This window comes from Alligator mississippiensis, chromosome 1, assembly GCF_030867095.1.
Source record: "Alligator mississippiensis isolate rAllMis1 chromosome 1, rAllMis1, whole genome shotgun sequence".
NCBI classification, from domain to species: domain Eukaryota; kingdom Metazoa; phylum Chordata; order Crocodylia; family Alligatoridae; genus Alligator; species Alligator mississippiensis.
The window spans coordinates 167,133,610-167,158,478 of NC_081824.1; the positions used below are offsets into that span (position 1 = coordinate 167,133,610).

At 43.2% G+C, this 24,869-nt stretch overlaps 1 protein-coding gene across 1 annotated transcript in view; it reads left to right on the forward strand.

Moving 5' to 3' along the window:
- Positions 1-24,869, forward strand: part of BIRC6 (baculoviral IAP repeat containing 6) — a 322,923-nt gene that overhangs the window by 40,570 nt on the left and 257,484 nt on the right. The window contains 2 exon segments of the mRNA XM_019500584.2: positions 10-1,404; positions 22,628-22,777. Of these exon segments, the coding sequence (XP_019356129.1) occupies positions 10-1,404; positions 22,628-22,777 (1,545 nt within the window).

Below are 24,869 nucleotides of genomic sequence, written 5' to 3' on the forward strand. Positions count from 1 at the left end.
TTTTTCCAGGACACACATCACAAAAAGAATCCATGGAGGTCAGCCTTGATATAACAGCCCTCAGCATTCTTCAGCAGCCTGAGAAACTTCAGTGGGAAATTGTTGCAAATGTCCTTGAAGACACAGTTAAGGATCTAGAAGAACTTGGGGCAAATCCCTGTTTGGCCAACTGTAAGAGTGAAAAGATGAAGGAAAAGCATCTGGAACAACACAACATTCCCTTTCCTTGTTTATTAGCAGGGGGTTTATTAACATACAGATCACCTGCTACCTCCCCTGTTAGCAGTAACTCTCAGAGATCACTTGATGGTTTAAGCAGGACTCGAGGGGAGAGTGTATCAGAGCAGGGATCAACTGACAATGAATCCTGCACTAATTCAGAACTGAATTCCCCTCTGGTAAAGAGGACTTTACCTGTATTGCTACTTTACAGCATTAAGGAGTCTGATGAAAAGGCAGGAAAAATTTTCTCACAGATGAACAATATTATGAGCAAAAGTATGCATGATGATGGTTTCACAGTTCCACAAATCATTGAGATGGAGCTGGACAGTCAGGAGCAGTTGCTGCTGCAGGATCCCCCTGTGACTTATATTCAGCAGTTTGCAGATGCAGCAGCCAATCTAACTTCTCCAGACTCTGACAAATGGACCTCTATGGTTCCCAAGCCTGGAACTCTGGTTCAGTGCCTGCGCCTGCCAAAGTTTGCAGAGGAGGAGAACCTTTGTGTAGATTCAATCACTCCTTGTGCAGATGGTGTTCATTTGCTAGTAGGACTGCGGACTTGCCCTGTTGAATCCCTGAGTGCAATAAATCAAGTAGAGGCCTTGAATAATTTAAATAAATTAAACTCGGCACTATGTAACAGAAGGAAGGGCGAACTAGAATCGAGTCTTGCTGTAGTGAATGGCACAAACATTGATGTGATCCAGCATGAGTCACCAGCAGATGTACAAACTCCTTTAATAATTCAACCTGAACAGAGAAGTGTTAGCGGTGGATATCTAGTGCTTTACAAAATGAACTATGCCACTAGGATAGTGACTCTAGAAGAGGAGCCAGTAAAAATCCAACATATCAAAGACCCTCAAGACACAATTACCTCAATGATTTTGCTCCCGCCGGATATATTGGATAATCGAGAGGATGACTGTGAGGAGCCTCTAGAGGAAATACAATTAACTTCCAAGAATGGCAGTGGGAGAGAGAGAAAATCTGAGATCTCTACTCTTGGACATCTGGTAATTACTACTCAGGGAGGATATGTAAAAATAATAGATCTTTCAAACTTTGACATTCTGGCCAAAGTGGAGCCACCTAAAAAGGAGGGCAATGAAGAACCAGATATGTTTGTTTCTGTGATATACTGTTCAGGCACAGACAGATTATGTGCATGCACTAAAGGTAAGATACTTCTTCCAGAAACATGTAAATATTTTATTAAACGGTCTGAAATTCTTTTAAATGCATTTAACCCAGTTTCAGAATCACGGAAGTGGATATTGTCATATATTTCAAGTTGATTTCTGTTTAGAGAGAGGCCAGATTCTATTGGTATTCCTCATTTTACAGTTAGGAAAGGTCTCTAAAACTAGAATGAGCTTTTAAGGTATACTAATTATATTGGTAATTGTTATTCATAGCTTCATAGATGCACTACCTTTTCCCCAGTGTTCTGTGACCATAGTCCTTTTCAGCTCTTCCTGTCCAAGAGATGTTCCCCTATCCATGTTGTTCCTCTTTCTTAAGAGGAGTTATTTTTTTCTTTTTGTTTTTGTTTCACTGCATGTTGGAATTTACCTAGTTTATTCTATTATCTAGAATGATCACCTCATCTATTAATCTGTGTTGCCTGCAAAATCTGTTAGACTTTTTTTTGCGTGTTTTTTTTTCTTGATGGGGAAACCTTGGTTTGTGTTGGGCATAACACTGATCCTTGTAGAATCCTTCTAGAAACATCCCCATTTAATTCCTTCCCTCCCTCCCCACCTCCCCTTGATAGCTACTTTTTGAGATTTACTTAACATTCTTAATCCATTTAATGTGTCCTTTACTGTTGATGTATTTAGATACCAAATGCCATTAATGAGCCCTTTTGAAGCTAATTTTTGATGCTTTAAAACTATTGATACTTTAAAAATTAGATTAGTTATTAAACTTAATGTCAAACTTACTTTACCTTTTAAATCAGTATTCAATCAGTGACCTTGCAAGTGTTGTGATTAGATTCTATGCCACTGTTTGAAGACAAAGTATCCTGGACAAACTTTTAAATCTGAGGAATTACATTAACTTTGTATTTCTCATGAATGTTACATTAACTTTATTTACATGAAGGAGTGTCAAATGTATGGCCTGTGGGCCAGATCTGATTGGTGAAGCCACCCCTTCTGGCCTACCTGGCTACTGGTGGTCCACCAGAAGCTAGTGGTGTGCCTAGAAGTGAGTTTAGCCTGCTGCAGAATCTGAGGCCCTGGGTTGACAGTAGCCTTTGATCATCCTGCCATTGCCTGACCTGCTACCACTTGTGCATTTCTGCCATGGCAAGTGGTTATGTGGCTCAGGGCCAGTTTCGTACTGGTGCTGCTGCTACCATGGCAGTCACTCAGCAAATTGGGCTGAATCCAGCCTGTGAGGAGCCCCATGGCCTGATCTGACCTAGGGCCCCAGGTGAGTTTGACACCCATGGTGTACTTGGATTAGGTTCCTTTATTCCATTTGGACCATAGAACTTTCACTAGTGATTTCCATATTTTATGGTCTTTTGTAACAATCTTCTTCCTGTGTCACTTTAATGGTTTTTAATGCTGTTCATATTGTTCATTTCCATGATGCCTTTGGTTTTTCTTAATGCCTCTTACTTAAGGCTTCCTGACTAAGCACCCTATATGTGCATCTTTATTCCATGTGTGTCCAGGTAATCTCCATTTTTTGTGTTTTGTTGGTTCTAGCCTTACTGGTTTCTGCTTCATTCTTCTCTAGTATTTTGTGCTCTCCTTTGTCATCAAATGTTAAGGCTTTGTCTAAAGCAGTGTTTAAAAACGTAAGTGCCACACAGGGTCAGACCAATGGTGCATCTAACCCAGTATTCTGTCTCTGACAGTGGCAGAAATGGATGTTATGGAGGGAGAGTATTGAACCAGATGTATCTAGAGTGATCTGTCACCTATCCAATAGTCTTCCCTTAATTATAAGAATCTACCCATTATTGGTTTAGAGATGCCAGTTGAAAAGATCTCTAACTATTCTGTTCATTTGCCATTAATAGATCTGTCATCCATGAATTTATCCAGTCTTTTTTTCAGCCTGGCTACGCTGTCTAATTCTGCCACTTCCTGTGGCAATAAATTCTGCAAGTTAACTACTTGTTGCTTAAAATACTTTCTCTTGTTAGCTTTAAACCTGTCACCCACTAATTTTGGGAGGTGCCCCCTCGTTTTAGTATTCTGGACTTGGAGAACAAGTGTTCCCTGTTCACTTGGTCCACACCCTTCATGATTTTATAGATCTCTATCATATCCCCCCCGCCTTTGCCTTTGCCTTTGCCTTTGCCTTTGCCTTTGCCTTTCCAAACAGGAGAGTCGTAACCCTTTTAATCTCTCCTGGTTTGGCATCTACTCCATGCCTTTGATCATTTTGATTGCCCTTCTCTGTACATTTTCTAATTCTACTTCATCCTTTTTTAAATGTGGGATGCAGAACTGCACATAGTATTCATGATGTGGACGCATCATGGGTAGATAACATGGCGTAATGATGTTCTCTGTTTTGCTTTCAATTCCATTCTTCATGATGCCTAACACTTTATACTGGCTTATTTTGATTGCTACTGTATGCTGACTTGATGCTTTTAGAGCAACTGTCTACATTGACTCCAAAATCTCTTTCCTGAGTTGAAATAGCTAGTTCAGCACCAAGCATAGTGTACATGTAGTTGAGGTTATTTTTCCCCAGGTGCATTACCTTGCACATGTCAACTATTGAAGTTCATCTGCCAATTTTTTGGCCCACTCGCTTAGCTTGGTGAGATGGTTCTGTGGCTCCTCTCCGTCAGCTTGGGACTTGACTACGTGGAATAATTTGGCATCAGTATATTTGTAAAGACGTGGACATTTTTTCAAGTTTGTGTTGCACAAGTCTTTACATTGATGTTACATGTACTTGGCTTACTTTGGAGAGTAGGGTTTTTGTTTTCCACATTTGCCTGCTGTAGGAGTTGCCAAAGATCTGGGTTTTATCTTTTTTTTTTAAATCGGGCTGTAATGTCTTTGGTTTGCCTGTCATGTTGCCATATTACATGAATTGTCAAGCCCCTTCTTTGTCAGTTTCAGAAATTATCATTACCATTTCTTGTTGTGCTTCAGTTCTTCTAATGGTTTGCTTTGTGGCAGCATTTCTGGTTGTTGTTTTTCTTCTTACTTGTTTTGTTTTGTTGTTTTTTTTCCCCTCCTACTCCTACTGAATGGCTTCCAGATCTGTGCCTAGTTACTTCAGGTCTGGGCATTTGACTATGTGGCACAGGAGACATTTAATCTTTAAAGTCAAAGTCCTCTAGCCTCTGTGTGAATGCCCATTGTATTTCCCATAACTTCTCTGATGCTTCTTACTTCCCGGTTCTTAACCACTAAGAACATGGGTTATATACTACTTTCTGGTCAGATGCTTGTTACTTGAATGATGTAGTCCAGGATTATCAAATATGTACACCCACTTCAGTGTGGCTTCAGGAATCCAGAGACTTAACACCATTCACCTCTTTCTCCCTCCTTTTGCTGTTTACCCACCACCAAACCTGGGTCTTTTAAGTCACCCCTGGAAATGGTGGCAGGGCAAAAAAATGGGTGTGAGGGGCAGCAGTTAATTTACTAGGTTGTCCGGCCCACAGGAAATCCTGCAGTCTGTATTTGGCCCGTAGGGCCAAATGAGTTTGACACCCTTGATGCAGTTAATGTGTTTCTTGATACATTAATTGTAGGAGCAGCAATTTCTGAAGCATCCTTTGGTGGTGTAGCAGCTTTCATAGGGCTGTTCTACCCACCGTGTTTAAAGGCTTATCAGCAGTCCCTGAAATTCATATAGGACAATGACTGCTGTTCAGTTGATTCTTCTATGATATGTAGAATTACTGTTTGATCTGTGCATGGTTTCTCCCATCTCAGTTCTGCCTTGCTTTGTCATTGCCTGAAATATATTGCTTTCTTCACTTTTTTTAAGATGTTATGTGCAAACACTTGACTGGGACTGGACAGCAGCTGAATGCCCCTCCAGTCTTTAGATTGATTAAGGTCTCTTGCCTTTGGTAGCTTCAGCATATGACCATCTTTCCACTTGTTTGGTTTATCTTCACATCTCATTTGTCTGATATATGTCAGGATGTCCATCTTATGGAAAGCTGTTTTTTTAGGATTTCCATTGGGCTTTTATCTAACCTGGTGCCTTTCTACCTTTTAAACAGTAATAGCCTATTTTACTGAGAGATCCCATCTAATTCAGTCCCAAATAATCTGTCTGCCTGGAAAGGTTGGCTGCTGTTTTGCTATTTTAGTAATGCAAGTAAAGTACTCTATGAATGTAACTGTTCTTGTCCTTAAGTTACCTTTATTGTTTTGGCATTAGTCAGTTAGTATTCTCCGCTTTCATTTCCTCATGTTTATTAACACTTTTTGAAGTCTATGTGTTGTTTTGTACTGTGATTTTTTTTTTTTTTTTCTGTTTGTCACCTGCCATTTTTTGTCTATAAGATCTTGTTTTTCATAGTTTCATAGTAGCTAGGGTCAGGAGGGACCTGAACAGATCATCTAGCCTGACCCCCTGCCACAGGCAGGGATGAACGCTGGGTTCACAAGACCCCAGACAAGTGATCGTCCAACCTCCTCTTGAATTTGCCCAAGGTAGGGGTGAGGACCACTTCCCTGCGAAGTTGGTTCCAGATTTTGGCCACCCTAACTGTAAAATATTACCTTCTGATCTCTAACCTAAACCTTTTCTCCATCAGCTTATTACCATTGTTCCTCATCACCTCAGGTGGTGCTGGGGAGAAAAGGGCTCTACCTATTTGCTGTTGATCTCCCCTGATGAGTTTGTAGACAGCCACCAGGTCCCCCCTCAGCCTCCTCTTGCTGAGGCTGAACAGGTTCAGGTCCCTCAGTCTCTACTCATAGGGCCTGTCCTGCTGCCCTGTCAGCAAGCGGCTCCTCTGAACCCTCTCCAGGCTGGACACATCCCTTTTGAAGTGTGGCACCCAATAATTTTTGGTTTCCTTGACCCCTTTCTGATTGCCATCTGATGTTCTTTTATTATATTCAAATGCTTTATATCTGCTAATAAAATGCTAAACTTGTTGGGTTATAGCATGGTATTAGAATGTAGGTATCTCTGTTCAGTTATTTTTATCTTAGCTTTGTTCACAACACTTAATCCATTCTTGTTTCATACATCATTTAGGAAAAAAGGATGCGTACAAATGAGCTATTGTGCATTTGGCTGCTAGGAGTAATTGTTACAAGAAGGTCCTTGCCCTGAGACAGTTGCCTAATAAAGGCACCCTTGCTTAATGCGGTTTCGCTTACCACGGTTTCGTTTATAATGCTCATTTTACAATAGCTACCTAGTTTCACTTAGTGCTGAGCATGTTTTGTTATAATGCTCAGCAAGGGCATGGGGAGAAGCAGTGGCGGCAGCAGCAAGGGAAGTGGTGAGTGGCAGCCAGCGGGAGTCCAGGGTCTGCTCTGGCACGTGGCGCTGGAGCAGGCGGGGAGGAGCGATAGCAGCGAGAAGGGGAGGGTGGGGGGCATGAGCATGAAGCCCGGGCCGGCGGGGCCCAGGAGCACAGGGTCTGCTCCGGCACATAGTGCTGGAGCGGCCAGTGAGTAGGGAGGAGCGGCGGCAGCAGTGAGAAGGGGTGGGGGGGGGGGTGGCATGAGAGTGGGGCCTGGGACAGCAGGAGCGCAGGGCCCAAGGCCAGGGCCGGCAGGAGTGCAGGGCCTGAGCCAGTGTAAGCTGAGCCCACAGAGCTCCCCGGGCTACGGCCCATGCCCTGTTCCACTCTGGTCATACACTCACCCATGGGGCGTGGGTGCTGTCCCAAACCTGCAGTGATCTGGCGGTGGCGGCTTGTTCCAGTGCCAGGTGCCCTGGAGGGAGCCACCGCTGGGCAAAGCAGGGCACAGGCAGGTGGGTGGCCCCACTGGTTAACCCACGCCAGAGCCCTGACTCGCCACATGGGCGGGGCGGCTGGGGCTGTGCACTGGTGGCTGGCGGGTGTGGGCTGGCAGGGGCTATTGTGGCAGGGGAACAACGAGGCTGGGAGGAGCCGATGCCTTCCCTGGCAGAGCCCGCATGGTACCTTGCCAGGAAGGCCAGCAGGAGCGCAGGACTCAGGGTGAGGCTGCAGGAGTGCGGGGTCTGGGTCTGCATGTGGTGCGGAACAAATCATCTTTATTTACATTAAATCCTGTGGGGAAATGGGTTCCACTTAACGCTGTTTCACTTAACACTCATTTTTTCCAGAACCAATTAGGAGCGCTAAGTGAGGATTGCCTGTAGAATCACTGACGTTGTTGGGTAGTTAAGTTCTCACTTGTATTTGCTTTTCCTTGAAAATGACATGTTTCTGTTGTATGCGCAGAAAGGTCCCTATTCAGCTATATCCTTTTCAGTATTTGTTAATTCCTTATTTTAATTTTTCCTTGTCTTAAAGGAGTGAGGTGCCATTGATTAAAATATCTTGTAATTTTATCCATGGTTGTACAAAACATTTTTTGACTATACTACAGATATTTTCTTGCTGATCTGTTTTCCTATAAATTCCAGTCTTCTTGATCCACCAGTAACACTTTTACTCTGTCGAAATTAAGCTCCTTTTGAAGCCTGTCCCAGAAGTAAGGTTTCTATTTTAAGACATCTGAAATGGGCTTCCTATACAGGATTTTACCTGATTTTGTTGTTAATAAGTGCAAACTGATAGCTTTTCTCCATAACTTAAATGGAATATCTGGGCAAAGCAGAGTGTGTGTGTGTGTGTGTGTGTGTGTGTGTGTGTGTGTGTGGGAGGGAGGGAGGGAGGGATCTAAATCTTGTAGGTGAAAGATCAGTGGGCTTCAGTATCCAACTTAAATTTATAAGTTATTTTTACCTAAATTTAGTGTTAGAATGTAGGCACTAGTGCTGAAGTCATGAAAATGATTTGGACAAGAATAGTCCATTCTCTGAAGAGAACATTTGAATACAGCAATCTACAATTTTAAGTGCAAGAAAACGAAACAACAGAAAACTGCCTAAGTTAAGATGCAATAGAAACTCTGCACGAGTCTTATGGAGTCCTGAGGACAGAGTCTCTCTGCAGCCAGGTGTTCAGCGGTTCTTCTTGGCAGGTGGAGGGCAGTGGTCCTCCATAGTCCTTATTTTTGGTAGCTTTTTATGGGTGATTTGCCCCCGTTCCCCCTTCTTCCCCCAGTTGCTTTGGCAATGACACATCTTTTGCCCCTCAGGATGTTTGTCTGTTGATTCTGTAGTGTCCCTGGTTTTCACAGGTTTTATGATGTTTATGATATGGGTGGCACTGTTTACAGAGTGCCTACTGCCCACTTAGAAATCTAACCTGTTGTAGTCCCTTGCTTCCTTAAATCACATAGTTTATTCACTGCCCACTTAAGCAGTCTGGCTCTCCTGCTTAGGTTATTTACCCAATATCTGTTCCCGGCTGTAGAAGTAGTTAGAGGGCTGGAAACTGTTGTGACTATGCCATGCATTTGCCAACATTGCAGTACTGGGCTGATGATCGTAACTGAGCTATCCAATAGTACACGGTACTGCCAGTCTCCCTTCTAGAGTGGTTCTGCGGAGAGATTTCTTTCTTGTGGAGAACTTCCTTATCCCAGACAAATTAAATTTGTTTTGTTTCCTATATGTTTTTTACTTGCGTGTTGATAACTTTTGAAATAAGAAAAAAAAAATTGGCAGCCAGTTAATGCTGACTGCTACTGTATGGCCAAACCAGGCCCCATAGTATAGTGTTCAATCCAGCAAATCAGTTTTGAAAAATGGAAGGAATACTTAATTTTACTCAGTTGACTGAGATTAGGAGAAATATTGGTTTGTAAGTACTTTGTTAAAATCTCTCAGATTCCTTGTTTCTATTTGATCATAAATTTTTCCTATATTTAATGTAATATTTAGTATAATTTATAGGTTAATACCTTTTGAAAAAAATATATTTGCTGTAATTATGACCATTTAGTACATCATCATTTGTATGCAACTTGGTTTTATATTCCCTTTGTATTAGGATATTCTCTATTTTATTTTTTTGTGCTTGGGGCTCAGTAAGAGCAACAAAACCACAACAGGTGGAGAGCAGCTGTGTTTTGGTTTCTTCATAATGGAATTCTTTTACTATATGCCCAGTTAACTTTTTCTGAACCAGAAAGATATGCAATATTAATGAAAAGCCTTATCATTTGGGATGAAATATAACCAATAGCAATTTTTTAGAGATGGCCATGAAGATCTTATATATAAGACCACCTCAGTCAAAGGATGGTAGTGAATATTTGTTTTTAATTTTAAATAGTATGACTTTAGTCCTATAATTTTTATTTGATCTCACCTCTTGAATTACCATAAGAAGCATTTATTGAAAAAGGAGTGCTTTCATTTTTTTGGCAAGTGTCTTTGAAAAATATTCTTACATTTATTAGCAACTCAGATTTAACTTGTGAGAGCCATATAATAGCTTTTGTTTTTGTGATCTTGCTATCACTATATCTGCCTCTTTCATTTTATTGGAAACCTTAATGTCATCAAATCATTTGCATTTAATTTACTTTCAGTGATGCCTGATACCGTCTTAACTCTGAGATACGTTTTGTTACTAGGGATATTTTTAACGGCATAGATTTAATCATTGTGACCTCATTTTCCTGCATTAGCTATCTCATGGGTATAGCTGGTTTGCAAAGTATAAATGTGCAAACAACCTCACTGTGCACACCACACAGTGTTGTAGCTGTGTGCATACTAGAGTTGCTGTGACAGGTTTAGCAGTAGTTCCCGTGCCCTCATATTCTATGCTGCTTCATGCCTAACTACACTTTTTTGATCTCAGAAGAAGTTGCTTGTCCTTGTGTTAGAGGTGTTATTAGCCTGGTAGGACATACTGCTGACACTTCTTGCTCTATATGCTTCTTGTTTTGGTTTGTTCCTGTCATAGCCAAGCTATAGAGTCTCCACTAATGGAAAAGGTTCTTTTACTCTTGGCTGTGCTGTTATTTCAAAACATTGTTAGAGGGCTTTAAGATGGTGATGGCCATTTCAGCAACAATGTATCTTTTGTAAAAGTAGCAGGTATTTGAGTGAAGCTGTAAGCCTCTGGAGCTTGTTGCTAGAGTTGTGAAATCTCTTATATATAGATTGGTGCTTCTGGTTCTGGATAACAGTGACCCCATACTAGAATTAGACCATCGTGTAGACCTGGTATGACCAGCAGTGGTGGCAGAACTTTTGCATGAGGAGATGGACTTCCATAGAGCTGTGTGAGGATCTTTCCCTGCCCCACTAGCCCCAGAATACTTAACAAAGGAAGGTAACAGTTGTCCAGACACTGATTACTAGGCCTGTGCATATAGGGAAGTATTCGATTTGGATTTGGATTTCGAAGGACAGTGATTTAGATTTGGAGATTTGGAACACTGTCCTGAATTGATTTGAATCGGCTTTGTGCTGGGGCTGGGTGGGGGATGGGGCCAGGCAGGGCAGGGCAGCCATGAGAGTTTCTCTTGCCACTCTTCCATCTGTGCCTGCCTCTGCCCTGGCAGGGGGAGCTGTGGAGCTATGCCCAGCTGGCGCAGGGCAGGGGGGTGCAATGCAACCACAGCTTACTCTAGGTGGCAGCAGGGCATTTCCCCCCCCCCACACACACACACACACCCCCACCCTCCTGCCCCTTCTGAGCAAGCGACAGCAGGGCAGAGCCCCCTGCCCCCCTCCCCAAGTAATGCATCCCCTGCCCCGGCTGAGCAGCATGTCCCAGCCCCATTTCCTCCCCCTGCCCCCAACCTGAACAGATTTACCAGCTGAAGGCAACTGTCAGCTGCCTGTTCAGTCTATGTCTGAATTTCTGAATTGGCTGAATCTTTTCCAAATTGATTCGGATGCTTCTAATTGATTTGGACCTTTTACTTAGTTTCCCGATTCAATTTGGATTTGGAGATGCGGTCCCCGAATTGAATCAGCTATTGAAGCTTTGCACAGCCCTACTGATTATTACTGCCTTCTGGGAGCCAGCTATTCCAGGATGCTATATAGATCCTTAGCTAATCAGTTTGGGGTTAGCAAGCTGATTGCTAGGGCTGTGGTAATGAAGGCTTATGAATAACTTTACTACTGTGATCTTACAGGTGCAATTCATAATGTACCTGAAATAATGCGTGTCTTTCAGAACTTGATGTTACCTATGCTCATAATTTTTTGGCCACTATGTATATAGCAGTCTTAAAGAGCACTATTTGATCATTATTAGGGGCCTACTTAAATCACAGGGAGACAAAGGGATTTATGTGACCCGCTCATGGCATATAGAACCAATTTTTTGTGGGCATTTCATAGCGGCCCCTCCACTCAGCGATAATTGATGGACAGAGAGGGCCCGGGGTTGGAGGGGAGGACAGATGTGGAGCAGCTGCCATATTGATTTCTGGCTGCCCTGCCCTGCCCCTTGGCACTGCTTGGCAGAGAGGCCCTGGCAGGGGGAGGAGGGGCAAGGGGGCAGCTACCATCTTAGCTGCCCTTTGTGCTGCCCTGCCAGCTGGAACTGGTAGCTTCCACTGGGGAACCAGCATTTTATTTTTATTACCTTTTTTTTGTTGATGTTTCAAACAATCCCAGATTTCAGTTTCCATGAAATCTGTGAAACCACAAAATAAGTAGGATCCCTAATTATTATGCAAGCTTCAGCTGGCAAGAGGTATTCTAATGTTATAAAAGTCATAGTCTGTCTCGCTGTCTGTTCATAATGCTTTATTCGTGCTCTGATTGGCTGTCTCGGCAGCCAGTCAGAGCGCTCTAGACGGACAGGACAGACTGCAGAGCACCAACATGACAGTGGGGACTGAGGGACTGGAGCGAGGGTGGAGGGAGCAGGCCAGCTGATTGTAGGAACAAAATTTTGGAAACCCTCGTGGCCAATGCTGCATGTATTGTAGAGCCCAACATGTCACAATATCTGGGAAGCTAAAGGCAAGCAGTTTGACATGGAGTGGAGCAGATTTGACACTGGTTTGCTGACCCACTGCAGACAACCAGAAATTTTAGTGGCATAGCAGGCACTGGATCCAGATGAGCAGTGGAAATCAAAAATGCCTTGTGTGCTCATATAACAGCATCACAGGGTGGTGTGAGCCAAGGTTGTGATGCTGTGTAGTGATGCTTAGCTAATGAATTAACACATGCACAGTATTTAATTTGCGAATTCTTGGTTCTTTGCATGTGTGCAAGGTAGTTTTTATTTGCTAATATTTTTATGGATTTAGATGGTATGGATGTGCTTTCTTTATACAAAACTTTTGTATAAAAGTTTGTGAAACCCTCTTATGTTGAAGTGTGCATGTACCATGTACAGCAAGAGAGATTTAGTAAAAAAGGATTTAAATCTTAATTAACCATACTAAAATAGGTAATGAATAACAGTAGTGTGGAACAAATGGAACAGAATGCAATGGTGTATCCAAATGTCTAAGTTTACAGTGGAATCCGTGCACTCGTCTGTTATGATTTGATCATCTTGTATGAATTCTCCATAGCTGCACAGAGGTGGAGTGAACAAAATGCATCTGACTGTTCCAGTTCATTAGTGTTCATCTGGTTCATAGATGACCAACACTAGAGTTCTCCACTGGCACAGGGCACATGGATGTGGTGGAGTCTGTGTATCTACTTTTGACAGGGCCATAGCTAAACCTGGAGGCTGCAGACTACTGGCTAAGACTAAAGAGCATCTTGACATTTTTTTCAGCTGCATTTCATCCTCATACCTTGCTCTTTGCTTATAGTCAGGGAACAATATGACCAGGCTATTTTTTTTCAACTTGTTAAAGGGGAAGGGCATGCCAAGGAAATAGTTTACATTTTGTATTATGGAAAGAGAAAATAATCACTCCCCTCCCCTCTTTAAAAAAATATTGTTTCATAGCAAGGCCACAAGTGGATTCTTTTATCATACTGGAAATAATTTATTCTGCCACTATTTGCTATCTTATCCAGAAACATCTCCAAGCATTTTAGTCAGCCCACAGAACCCCACTGGTAAGAACTGAATCTTAATTTTGCTGCTTGGCCAGGGAAAGTAGGCCATATTGATAAGCCTCTTGCTTGTATTACCTGTGTTAACGGCCAGGTGCATAGAAGCTGGGGAAAACTCTGAAGGATATAAATCTGCTAGAGGTTCTTAGTGGGCGGTTGGGAGTTCAGGAATGATTTGGAAGTTCAGAAACTGGACAGTTTGGGAGTCCAGGAACGGTGGTGCTTCCTTAAGGAGATAGTTCTCACTGGCTAAAAACAGGCCATCCCCAGGCATGTAGACAAAAAGCAAGAAAAGAGCCAAGAGACCCACTTGGCTGAACAGGGATGTTAGGGAACTATTCAAAGAGAAAGAAGAAGCATACTAGCAATAGAAGAATGGTTCAGCAACCAGGGAGGAATACACCCATATTGCCAGGGCCTGCAGATATGAGACACAAAAAGCCAAGGCAGGCATGGAGATCAAGTTGGTTTGGAATAAAAGTCCTGTTGTGAATACATAGGGAGCAAGAAAAATAGAGGTTCCCCACAGTGGAGCCCAATCTGATGAATACTCGGGGTAGCCCATAGTCAATCCCTGCGAAAAGGCAGTACTCCTAAATACCTACTTCACATCAGTATTCCTTAAATCAGTTGGGGGCTGTTCACCTGATCAGAGGCCCAGGGAATATGGGGAAGACAGACTACACGAAATCAGTCCTGAACAGGTGAGGGAATCTCATAGTTTCATAGTAGGTAGGGTCGGAAAGGACCTGAGCAGATCATCAAGTCTGACCCCCTGCCATGGCAGGAAAGAATGCTGGGGTCAAACGACCCCGGCAAGGTGTCTGTCTAGCCTCCTTTTAAAGACCCCCAGGGTAGGGGCGAGCACCACTTCCCTTGGAAGTTGGTTCCAGATCCTAGCCGCCCTGACTGTGAAGTAGTGCCTCCAGATGTTTAGCCTGAACCTACTCTCAGTCAACTTATGGCTGTTATTCCTTGTTACTCCCAGTAGTGCTCAGGGGAACAGGGACTCTCCCATTGCCTGCTGGTCTCCCTTGCCTGGTTTATAGACAGCCACTAGATCCCCTCTCATCCTTCTCTTGTGGAGGCTGAACAGGTTCAGGTCTCATAGCCTCTCCTTGTAGGACCTGCCCTGCTGCCCCCTGATCATGCGAGTGGCCCTCCTCTGGACCCTCTTGATACTATCTGCATCCCTCCTGAAGTGCGGTGCCCAGAACTCGATGCAGTACTCCAACTGCGGCCTGACCAGTGTTGCACAGATGGAGAGGATCACCTCTTGGACCTGCTCGTGATGCATCTGTGGATGCATGACAAGGTGCGATTAGCCTTCCTGACTGCATCCCCGCATTGGTGGCCCATGTTCATCTTGGAGTCTATAATGACTCCAAGAACCTTTTCTGCCTCTGTGCTGACGAGAAGGGGGTTCCCCAGCCTGTAGGTATGCTGCTGGTTCTTTCTCCCTAGGTGCAATAGCTTGCACTTGTCAGTATTGAAACCCCTCTTATTCTCATCCGAGCACCCCTGTAACCTGTCCAGATCCAATTGCAGCCTGTCCCTCCATTCTAGCGTGCCCACTTCTCCCCAAATCTTAGTGTCATCTGCAAATTTGAACCAAGGTGCTTTTCACCCCTGCATCCAAGTCACTGATGAAGATGTTGAACAGTACAGGCCCAAGGACCGAGCCCTGTGGGACCCCACTGCCCACATCCCTCCTGGTTGAAAATGACCCATCCACCACCACTCTCTGGGTGCGGCCCTCCAGCCAATTGGTGACCCATCTGACTGTGTAGGCATCGACACCACAATCTCCTAATTTTTTAATAAGAATGGGGTGAGTGACAGTGTTGAAGGCCTTCCTAAAGTCCAGAAAGACTATGTCCACTGCAACACCTGCGTCCAAGGATTTTGTGACCTGGTCATAGAAGGCCACCAGGTTGGTCTGACAGGACCTGCCTCTAATGAACCCATGTTGGTTTCCCCTAAGCATATACTCCCCTGCTTGCCCCTCACAGATGTGCACCTGGATAATTTTCTCAAAGAGCTTCCCCAGGACCGAGATAAAACTAACAGGTCTATAATTTCCTGGGTCCTCCTTCCTCCCTTTTTTGAAAATGGGGACCACATTGGCCCTTTTCCAGTCCTCTGGCATCTTGCCAGAGCACCATGAGTGCTCGTAAAGCTGTTCCAGGGGTCCCGCAATGATCTCTGCTAATTCCCTCAGCACTGTGGGGTGGAGATCATCAGGATCTGCTGATTTGAACACGTCCAGTCCCACCAGAAGTTGCCTGACTAGGACCCAGGGTCAGAGAGGACCTAATCTCCTACAACTCTTGGGCGTTTTCAAGTCTGCCAGGCCAGATGACCAGCATCCGAGAGTCCTGAAAGAACTGGATGAGCTTATAGCAGCACCACTGGCAAAGCTGTTCGAAGAGTCGTGCAACAAAGGTGCCCATCTTCAAGAAAGGGAAGAGGTGGGACCCTGCAAACTACAGACCGGTCAGTCTGACTTTGGCCCTGAGTAAAATTTTTGAAAAAATTTAAGGAGGTAATCAATTATAAGCTGGTAACTGATGGGATGTTAAGAAACAACTAGCATGGCTTTGTTGAGGGTAAATCATACCTGACAAACCTGGTCTCCTTCTATGACCAAGTAACTAAACATCTGGACGAGGGACATGAGGTTAATATCACTTACTTAGACTTTAGTAAAGCCTTTGATTCTGTTTCCCACGAGATTCCCTCAACCAAACCGGAGAGTACTGGGCTGAACCAGCCTACAGTGAAGTGGGTGGACAACTGGCTTAGAGGTCAATCCCAGAGAGTTGTAATCAATGATATGGCCTCATCCTGGAGGGCCGTCTCCAGTGGTGTCCCCCAGGGATCGGTGCTTGGACCCGTGCTTTTTAACCTATTTATTAATGACTTGGATGAGTGGGTGAAAAGCTGTGATTAAGTTTGCAAATGGTACCAAGCTGTGGGGAAACACGGGTGCATCAGAGGATAGGGTAAAGATCCAGGATGACCTTGGCAGACTGGATTTATGGGCTGAACAGAATCAGATGAGGTTTAACAAGGAGAATTGCGGAGTTCATCTGGGTAGGAAGACCCTTCACCATAACTATACAATGGGTAGTGGTCCACTGGCTGGCACAGCATCTGAACAGTACCTGGGGGTCATGATAGACCAGAAAATGAATATGAGCCGATCATACAGTGCAATAAGGTTGCCAGCAGGGCAAATAGAACTTGGGTGTGCATCAACCGATGTGTTGCCAATAGATCCAGGGAGGTGCTCCTTCCTCTGTACTCAGCACTGGTGTGCCACAACTGGAGTATTGTTTCCAGTCCTGGGCACTGCACTTCAAGAAGGATGTGGATAAGCTTGAAAGGGTACAAAGAAGGGCCACCTCTATGACTTAAGACATAGAGAATAGGCCCTATGAGAAAAGGCTGTGGAAACTGGGCCTGTTCAGTCCAAGAGAAGGCTGAGAGGTGACTTGATGGGTGCCTACAAGTAAGTCGGGGTGAGCATCAAGACCTAGGGGAGCAGCTTTTCAGGAAGGCACCTCAAGTGGACCAATGAGCATAAGCTAATAGAAGGTAAATTCAGGCTGGACATAAGAAACAACTTTTTTCTCTGAAAGGGTCACCAGAATCTAGAACACATGCCCAACAGAGGTGGTACAGTTGCCATCCTTGTAGGTGTTCAAGATGAGACTGGACGAGCACCTGGTTGAGCTAGTCTGAGCCCAGTAACTTCCTGGTCATGGCAGGGGACCAGACTTGATCTTGCAGGTCCCTTCTGGTCCTTAGCTGCTTTTTCCATTCATAAAGTTGAAGTGAGGTGGAAGTGCAGTCTGACTGTGCCAAGAAGACCATGCTTGGCTGAACAACATGTTAATGATTGGAGGGAATCGGTGAGCTACAAAGACCAGCCATTACAAGTCTGGCTGCTTAAGAAGTCATACTGACTAATTTCTCCTGTGTGAAAAGACCTATTTCTCCCCCCCCCCCCCACCTTCTCTGAAGTATTACCCAACTCACCAGGAGGTCATAATTAGTGCTGTCAAATGATTAAAAATTTTGATGGTGATTAGTTATGCAATTTAAAAAATTAATTGCAATTAATTGTAATTGTAATCATACAGCTGAAAACTCAAAAATATGCAGAAAAACTCAATTATGCAAAATTATGCAGGTACATTGTATAGTTAAGGGGTGGGGTCTGTGTGTGTGGGAGGGGGAATTTGTGAAGGTGTGGGCGGACTGTAGGGGTGTGTGAGGTTTGGAGCCTGGGGGGAGGGGTCCCCACACACCCTGGCAGGATGCAAAGTACTGTGGATCAGGAGTGAGGGGCAACAGCAGGGCTGAGGGGGCTGTGGCTTGGGAGTGAGGGGCAGACACAGCAGCCAGCAAGTAAGTGTGTGGAGTGGAAGGGGTGTGGGGGAGGGAAGGGACGGGGGAGGCAGATCAAGGTCCCTGTGGTGAGGGAGGGAGTGGGGCAGCGGCTGGAGTGAATGGAGCCCTGAGGCCAGGGTGGGTCATGGGATGGAGCTGTGGGTGGCTCATCCAGGAGTGCAAGCCGAGGGGAGGTGACTCCCCACCGCTGCGTGGACCCCCATGGGGGGCATGTGCCCCTTTGAATTTGTGCATCTGGCAGAGGTGGGTTGCCAGCTGTGGGCTGGGGCTCTGCACCCTGCTGCCATTGCCCTGGGAGCCGCATGATGCCATGTTGTGCCTCCTGCCACTGAACAGGCAGGAGTGCCACCCGCCACCAGTGCACAGCACAGCCAGCACGCGGCTCCTGGGACAAAGGCAGCAGGGCATAGAGCCCCAGCCTACAGCGGGCAGCCCACCTCGCGCACACATCCAGGGGGCACGTGCCCCCTGTGTCTCCCCCAGGGGTTTGTGCAGCAGTGGGGAGCCACCCCCCTGCACACCTGAACGAGCTGCCTACAGCTGGGTCCCACAATCTGTCCCTGCCCCACTCCCTCACTCACTGTGGGTGTCTTGATCATTAATATAATTCTCATAGCATCCAGAATAACCAAATCCATTTTTAGAAAGTTACTAGACCTCTAAGTCTTTCCTGTAGAATCATAGTTTTGTTTTTTTTAATAGGATCTTGACCATAACGTGTTCTGTCCACACTTAGTTTAGCTTCTAAATGTCATGATACATAGGACGTCATAGATAGGGCTTGGTTGTTGCTGGTTCTGATGTGTAAATTGGTAGACTTCTGAAGTTTTGACCATGAGCTGTAAATCCCAATTCTCATTTTACTGTATGTCTGTTGTTTAGAATGCCATTAATCCATGCTTGACAGAATTCAAATTTTATTTTTTAATAATTTTGATGGTTAAAATTGATGTTTAAGCATTTCTTTCGATTTTTATTGATTTGTAAATTTTCAGGATTGTGCAAAAGGGGTGTGGTGGCAGACAACTAAATAGTGACAGTGTGCTGTTAAAAGCTTTTATAAAATCATGTTAAAATATAAAAAGTAAATATCTATAAATCAGTAAAGCATAACTGATCACTCAGGGGCTGAGCCAGAGTGGGCTTGGAGGGAGTTTCACCTTGCCCTGATCACTCAGGGTCTGGGTTGGGCTCACTGGGTGTTCGCCATTCAGCCCCTGTCTGGGACCTGGGCAAAGTGAGTGGCTGGCAGCTCCAGGCTTCTGGCTGCCAACAGCCCTGCCCCTCTAAGTCTGCCCCCTCCTACCCCCCAACACAGCCTTACCATCACAGCCCCCAGCTCCTGTAGTGGCTGCCTAAGCTACTGCCAGAGGATCACTGTATGCGCAGCCCCCACTCCACTTGCACCAGCTGCTGTGTGTGTACACATACGTGGTGCCCCCTGCCCCAGATGTCCTTACCCCTATCCCAACACTTTTTTTTTTTTTTTATTTTAATGTCTGCTTTCTATAAATTTTGATGATTGGTGACAGAAATATTTTTCTGTCAGTCTGAGTGTCAGGTGAAATTTAGCAGTGTCTGTCAGTGTCAGGTGAGTTCAAAAATCAAATCCTGCCAAGCCTATCCATGCTGCATATGCTTGCTTATTTATTCTGTATATGTTATTGCTGCTACATTTCTCTTTGTGCAGTGGTGCTCAACCTTATTCCTTGGCAGGCCAGATGGGCAGTGCCAGATCCAGTTACAGGCTGGAAAGTGGTTTCTATCGAGCTCCTAGGGCCAGTGTGGCAGCCACCATCTGGCCATGCCAAAGGGGCTGGGGGGCAGCGTGACCCTGCAGGGGGAAAGGAGACTTTACGTGGCGGGGGGGAGGAAGAGGGCCTGACTTGACCCCTCAGTGGAGTGGGAAGGGGCATGATCTGGTCTGGGGTTGGGGAGGGAGCATGTGGCTCAACTCAAGGGAGAAGTGGGTGCAGCTTGGCTCCGACTAGCTGTGCATGCCTTGGGGTTAGGGATTTGGCCATGGGGAGGAGTAGGGGTGGCCATATTAATAGCCACTGCTCTCCCACCTCCAAATTTCTGGGCCTGTAGGGAGCCCCACAGGTCAGATGAAATGGCTCTGCAGGTTGCATTTGGCCCACTGGTGGGAGATGGAGCAGCCCTGCCTTTTTGTATCTTCTTGTATTGTTTGTATTGATCCTATGACTCTAGCTGACTTCTTGCCCTTTGGGCTGGGGGCTGGACTTGATGATCTTCTGAGGTCCCTTCCAGCCCTAATGTCTATGAAATCTTCTCTTGGATCTATTGATTCCCAGTTGAAGAGGTTCAGATGTGGTATTTTTGTTCCTGTTACATTTAGTTTCAATCTGATGTGCCTATTTCCTCCTCCTTTCTTTTGCATCTGACACTTAGCTTCCTAACTTTGTGTAAGCTCCAAGTGGGAATCCCTATTTGTATTTTATACTGTTAGTTCTAAGCCTAGTGGTTACCTAATGCAGTTCCCTTTTGAGTTTTAGCATTTATGTTGCTAGATAATAAATTTTTTGTGGGCTGCTAGAGAATTGTCTGGCTCAGTTGTTGTCTGCTTCACTGTTACCAGGATTCTTTTTGTCTTTTGTAGTAATTTGGATGGACATTTTTATTTTTCTTCCTGGAGCCTCTTAGGGATTGTGTGGAAAAATAATTCTTTCAGTAAATGTAAGATTTGTTGTCCAGTGTAACAGGGGTGTAGGCTGTAGCCGTGTTGGTCTAAGGACATGGGCAGACAAGGTTCTTTGGGTGAACCTGATATCTTTTATTAGACCAACTTAAATAGTTGGAAAACAATTTTTAAGCAAGCTTTTGGGTTCAAAAACCTTTTGTCAGGCTAAGGAAGTTTCAGCAGTTGGTGTGTGCTCTTCCTGGATGGAATGAAAAGTAAAGAAGCCAGAAGCTGGGCTGGTCTGCATACAAGACAGGCAGTCAGTCAGTGAAGATGTAGATTTTACTTTTACTTTACTTTTCATTCCATCCAGGAAGAGCACACACCAACTGTTGAAACTTCCTTAGCCTAACAAAGGGTTTTTGAACTAGAAAGCTTGCTTAAAAATTGTTTTCCAACTATTTAAGTTGGTCTAATAAAAGATACCAGATTCACCCAAAGAACCTTGTCCGATGTAACACATCTAGGAAAGCACTGTTCAGCACACTTCAGTTTCTCCCTTCAGTCTTCTCTGAAATCACCTCCTTAAACCTTGTGTCGTTTTTGTTTTTCTGTTTTCCATGTTCTCCAGCTTTAGTTGGTTCTTTATTTCTTTGGAATCTTATGTTCAGATTGGTAGTATTGTTCAATCACTGTGTTTACCCACCTCTGCCATCATTTTATTAACTTCATCATTTTCACCTTTGTCTTCAACTTTGACCTGAAACTTTTTTTTTCATAACTCCTTCAGCATCTTTACTTCCCATAGCAAATGATGTAGGTCATCATTACTTGAAGACCTGTTCTTTCTGCCTCCATAGTAGTCTGCTGGAGGGGGATTATCTTTTAATGTGCCTTTGCTTTGGAGAGGGGAAGGACTAGTTTGTTAGAAGTTTTTTCTTCACTTTCCAGATGTATGACCTGACCTGTCCTAACAGGATAATGCCATGTTACACCAACAAGGTTTTTAGATAGATACATATGGGATTCACTATTACTTTGCTTATAAACACTAACTTCCTTAAATATAATTTTCTCACATACAAGATGTACCTTCCCCTCCAAAATCAGGCCCTCAAGATTGGGGTGCATGTATTAAGCAGGTATGCTGATTTATTTGCCCAGAATACATGCATTCTGTTTTTTATTCCTGCTCTCTACTGCAGTAGCTGTGGCATTACTATTCAAGTAGCTGAAGAAGTTAATTGGCTTAATGTCCTATTGTTTTCTACTTGACAGGTGTTAACTACACTCTCATTCTTGTTTTTAATGGTGTTGATGTTCCACCAGTCACACTAACCTTTCCTAGGGCAGTTCTGGCATCTGGTAACTGCTCCTGGTTTCCTCTTATTTCACAGTGTAAGGAAGAAAAGGAGAGCAAGTCAGCTGAAAATTAGAAACTGTCACTGCTCTTTGCAGCTATAACTGTAGAAAAAATCTTTTACTTAATTTTGCTTTTCAAATGCATGATGCATGTTACATTCTGGGGCATGTATGCAAGACTATGGTATAGTCGAGATCTTTATGAAGCTTACTGGAACTTCTGTCATTTTGGATGACATGGGAATTGGAGACCTTCTCCATGGAAACTAAATAGACAATAATGCTTGCAGATGAGACTTCCACCATGCTAGAGAGTGGGCAGAAGCTGGAGGAATCTACCTGATCTGCAAAATAAAAATATTTTATACAGAAAACAATGGAGAAAAATTGTATTTACTTGTGGCAGGTGGGGTTATGAAAATGATGGTGACTTTGAAATTAAAAATATTTATATTCTTAACCTAGTGGACTGTGAGGTCCATATAACCTGATAGTCCCTGTTTTCAGAAGTGATTTGTAATGTTGGATGTAATGGTATTAATGCTTGTGTACTTGCAAAGGTAGTGGTCCTGTGGGTTGGGCCTGGAAAGGTGGATAGCTGATTGCCATTGTAGTTATGCAGCGGGTTTTGGAGGTTGGGGATGGGGGTTGGTTTGTTTTGGTTTCTTGTTTTTTGGCTGATCAGCTTGTCCTTCAGAACCACTTATAGTTGGAATGGATACTTGTCTGGTCATGTGTTTCTTCTTTCCTGAAAAAGTTAATGGCACTTTGTATATGATGGGTTCTAAAAAAAATGACTGTGTGCGATGACCACATAACTATACATGTGTTAACTAAAAGCAGTGTTGCATGACTTTGAGCTAATATGAATTTGTTTGAATCTGGGTTTTTTTGTCCATCATGTTTTAGGTGGAGAACTTCATTTCCTTCAGATTGGAGGAACATGTGATGACATAGATGAAGCTGATATACTTGTGGATGGATCCCTTTCTAAAGGGATAGAGCAGTCATCAGAAGGCACTAAACCTTTGTCTAATCCTTCTAGTCCAGGCATTACAGGTAAACTGTTTGAAACGATGCTATGCTTAAATACAGTCACATGAAGGCATTTAATCTATTATTCTAAGTGCATCTAAAGTGCTTTTTGATTGTGTAGTTTTGCACATGCTCAGCAGAGAGGGCTGACAAAATACTCTAACCCAGGGGCTCTGTAATTGCTGATTGGGCAGCATTGGTTCTGTGTTAATATTGGTCTTCTATTAGTTCACAGCACTTTGAGAGTGGCAGGTGAGCTCATGAAGTTGAAGTGCTGCTTCCTATATTTCTTTTAGTACTTTTTGTCCATGTATTATTGGACTTAAGACAGAGAGGAAAAATCGTGTCTGGTGATTAAATGTGGTAGAATTTGTATCGCCTGTCAAAGCTGAACTTCCTATATCATTTCAATGAACTTGAATTCATAGCTATTAATTTATGCCTGTTGTTACCTATTTCAAATTCTGCTTTGCACAGTTCTACAACATATTTAATAAAACTAGAAAACGTTACTGAGCAGACTGAGCACTGATATTGGCTTAGCATTCTCCAAAATTATTTTAAGGTTACTTTAAAATAGACCATTTTGATTTTAAAATATATTAAGCAGAAAAGAAAGGGGTCTATAGTCTCCTGTAATTCATTACATCCTTTTTTATTTATTTTTATTTTTTAAGAATAAACAATGTATTGCCATTTCTGGGAATACTTAAAACTTTTAAATTTATAAAATGTAAACATATTTTGACATGGAATACTTGATGTTATTAAACAAGAAACTCCATAACATAGTTTTTAATAACTTTTTTTAGAGCAGAATGACACTTTCAAATAACATCAACTCTGCGTTATAATACAGGAACAAAGAACCTGTCACTCTGTAACAGGGTAAAATTATTTCAATGCCATTTTAATGTGAACTTGAACCAAATAGGCTAGAAGCTGTGCAAAGAGTCCAGCAGATGCTGGCTAAGTTCAATTAGGTCTGGTTGTTGTAGAGATCTTAGTAAAAACTAGGTGAATTATAGAACTAAACTGCACAGCTGTAACTTAGAAAACGCTGGCCTATCCTTAGGAAGTGTTTGGCCTTGATATACTAAGTAACAGCTGTCATACTAACATTTTTTATGTTTGAATAAGAACCTATTTGTAGCCATCTTACCAGGATCATTGCTTGACCCAGTTATTAAATAACTAGGGAAATTTTAAAAATAAACCTTAAATTCTTACACTTTATGATGGACTTGGGTTCATAAAAATGCACTGGTCACTGAAAGGCAAAAATATTCCCTGAATGTATTGCTGAAGTTGTGAAAATGAGAAAAATTTGAGATGTGGCAAGTTTTTTTAGTTGTGTCCTGCCTCTGTCTTCTCCACATGCCTCAAAATCAGTTCAGAAAGGAAGGCCCTTTTCCTTTGGTTGTGGGCTGTGAAGTCCTAATTTCAGCTGGCTGAGCCCAGGAGGTTTGCCAGCTAGCATGGATTTGAAATGACTGTGTGAATAGGTGTTGGATATGGCATGCATTTGTAAACATAACCAACAGAATAAGTTTTTCTGGACCTGCTAATTTATACTTCAGAAATGTCTAAGAGGTAACATTCGGTTAGAAATAAACTGGTGGTGGATAGCAGTAGAGGTACGTTTTTGTGTATGTCCATACCAGGATTTTATTTTCTTCATAGTATATTTACAACTTTAGCTTCAAGTTAAATTTATCATTTCTTTTCTGTAAATGTATTAATAAACCATTTTAATCCTTGTTAGGTAACCAGTTAAAACTCCCTGGCCCAGGGAAGGGAAAGGAAATTTATTGCAGTACAGTGTATTTTCATTGGAACTACGTTCTAGACATACTGTGCAACATGCATTTATTTTCTTGACTGATTTAAAAAAATCATTTTGAATTTGCTGTTGATATTTTAACTTGCCAGATAATTCAATATTACTATGTAAAAGAAATCACATGACTTTGCAAAAAACTTCAAACAGACTGAAATAGGACCGTCTGTAAAGTAAGTTTTTTTTTTTTTTCTCAGCTGGTACCTGGTTGGAGGGGTACACACTCCACTAAAGTAGCTACTGTTCACATTCAGAGAGAGAATCTCTTCTAGTTAT